The 2,319-nt window shown below is 34.5% G+C and overlaps 1 protein-coding gene and 1 pseudogene across 1 annotated transcript in view; one reads left to right on the top strand and one right to left on the bottom strand.

Annotated features, from left to right (window-relative positions):
* Positions 1-2,319, top strand: part of LOC105526266 — a 137,296-nt pseudogene that overhangs the window by 44,547 nt on the left and 90,430 nt on the right.
* Positions 1-2,319, bottom strand: part of LOC105526264 (ankyrin repeat domain-containing protein 18B-like) — a 64,020-nt gene that overhangs the window by 23,976 nt on the left and 37,725 nt on the right. The window contains exons 5-6 of the mRNA XM_011962208.1: positions 1,838-2,177; positions 100-249 (exon numbers count right to left, since the gene is read on the bottom strand). Coding sequence (XP_011817598.1) covers positions 100-249; positions 1,838-2,177 — 490 coding nt within the window. The remainder of the gene's footprint in view (positions 1-99; positions 250-1,837; positions 2,178-2,319) is intronic.

Here is a 2,319-nt window from a genome sequence, read left to right as displayed (position 1 = left end):
GAAATTACAAAATCAAGCTGTCCACTGAAATTAGTATCCTAAAACACTTTATTCAACCAGCTACAGATTAATGGTCTACATGTTAAATTCCATACATACTTGACTTCCTACTTGAAATAATTTCTTCTTTGAAGCCCGTGTCTCATCCAAATTAATATGACAATGTGATGTATCTTCCAGTGGAGATTCTGACATAGAAAATTTGTTAAGGTGATCAGCCAGTTCTTCTTGAAGTCGTCTCACAATCACCTGATAAAATATTTTTGTTACCAATTTTATAAAATGCCTTATTAAATTATGTTAATAATATTTAACTCTAGCATACATACTTTGAAAATTATTACCACATACACAGATTCACTTTTGTTTCCTCATATGTACACATTCTTCTTTATTACTGAATTCAGTGAGGGACACAGAAGGTGTTATCTTCCTGCCAAATCATTATTCTCTTTCATGACAGATGGATTTAGCCCACTATTCATTCATCTTAGACCCTCAACTCAACCTAAGTTCCTCACATATTCAGTCACCTGTTGAAATCCTTCCAACAGATTCCTATCTCAGAATAAAAGGAAAATTCCAATAGCCTTCAAGGCGCTAGGTAACATGGCCTCTAACTCCCTCCCTGACCTCAACTCCTACATCTGTGTCCTGTACTCACTTCCATCCCATTCTCCGGGAACTCTGCCACCCCCTCATTAGTCTGAAAATGGGGATTCAATGTCAAACTCATAAATCACAGCTACAAGTATCCTTGTACGGGAAAGAGTGATATCTAAATGACAGTCATTGAGACTTACAATGCCAATTATGAGCTAATTATTCATAAAATATTCACAGTAAATTATATAAAATACCTACCAGTGGGAATATTATATCAAATTTTTTTTGCTAAAATTTATGACATTTATTCCAAATTGTGATTTTATAACAAGTAGATGTTTTTAAAATTCTAAGTGGTCAGAAAAATACATAATGTGAGACTGACATATTTTTAGACTTAAGTCACATTGGTATGAATCAAAACAAAGTTATACCAACCAAAATACATAAAAGAGAGAGCCACTGAAGGAAAAGCATCACAAGACACAGCAACGAACTTCAGTTCATCTGGGAAATCTAGAATTAAGTGTCAAACCGGCTCACTTAATTGAATCTTAATTTCAAAATACACATTTCAGGTACAAACATTTCCATTTACCCACTTCATTATGGTCTTAGAATGTGGCAACATAAAGACATTAAATGTATTATTTCAGTAGTATAAGACTACTTCCCTTATCAACATTGCTCTGTATCTACTAAAATTTCGTAGGTGACATAATGTCTTTACTCAAAGGAAAGCATCTGTCAGTTCTACCTTTTATTTTCTGGAAACAAAGTATGTTTCCAAGCTGATACAGTAAACATATTTTTTTTTGGTGTTGTATTAAAACTGCTTTGTGGAAATATGATTTTTATTAAAACAGATTTGTTGAAATATGATTTATAGAATTTATCTGTTTTAACAAACAGTTCAAAGATTTTTAGTAAATTTACTGTGTCGTGCAACCATCTCTACAATCCAACTTGAGAACATTTTCATCACTCCAGGACAATCCCTCATGCCCATTAGCAGTCACCACCCATTTCTAGCCCCAGCCCTACACAAACATTAATCTTCTTTCTGTTCCTACACATGTATTTCCTGGATGATTCATGTAAATGGAATTATACAGTATGGTAAACACATTTTCATCTATTTATTTTTATACTGAACTAGGTTCAACATACAGCCAGAATGAAATGTTTAAATTTTCTTTCCAGAAGGTTAAAAAGTTTTCTTCATACTTACTTCTCCTTCTGCTTCTTCTTTTTCATACTGAAACAGTTTTTCTTTTAAATAATTACATTCATTCATTAATTCCGTATTTTTTTCTTCTGTAAGAAGATCTTCCTTTCCATTCTCAAGACAGTCTTTTTGGATATTAATGACTATCTCTTTATTATTGCCTTCCTTATAAGCATTCTTTAGTTGTTGTTCAAGCAATAGATTTTCAAGTTCTTGTTGATGTATTCTCTCCTCTAAAGAGTTCTGCTTTCCAAAGGATTGACTTTCTTTAGCTTCCTCATTTGGATGCATCTGCTTCATTTCCTTTAATCGATACTGCGCTTGCTTTAGGTCCATCTGTACACTTTTTTTTTTTTTTTCGAGACGAAGTCTTGCTCTGTCGCCCAGGCTCACTGCAAGCTCCGCCTCCCGGGTTTACGCCATTCTCCTGCCTCAGCCTCCGAGAAGCTGGGACTACAGGCGGCCGCCACCTCGCCCGGCTAGTT

Source organism: Colobus angolensis, unplaced genomic scaffold (assembly GCF_000951035.1).
Source record: "Colobus angolensis palliatus isolate OR3802 unplaced genomic scaffold, Cang.pa_1.0 Scaffold581, whole genome shotgun sequence".
In the NCBI taxonomy this organism is placed as follows: domain Eukaryota; kingdom Metazoa; phylum Chordata; class Mammalia; order Primates; family Cercopithecidae; genus Colobus; species Colobus angolensis.
Note: the sequence above shows the minus strand (reverse complement) of the source record. Positions and strands in the feature narration are given on the sequence as shown.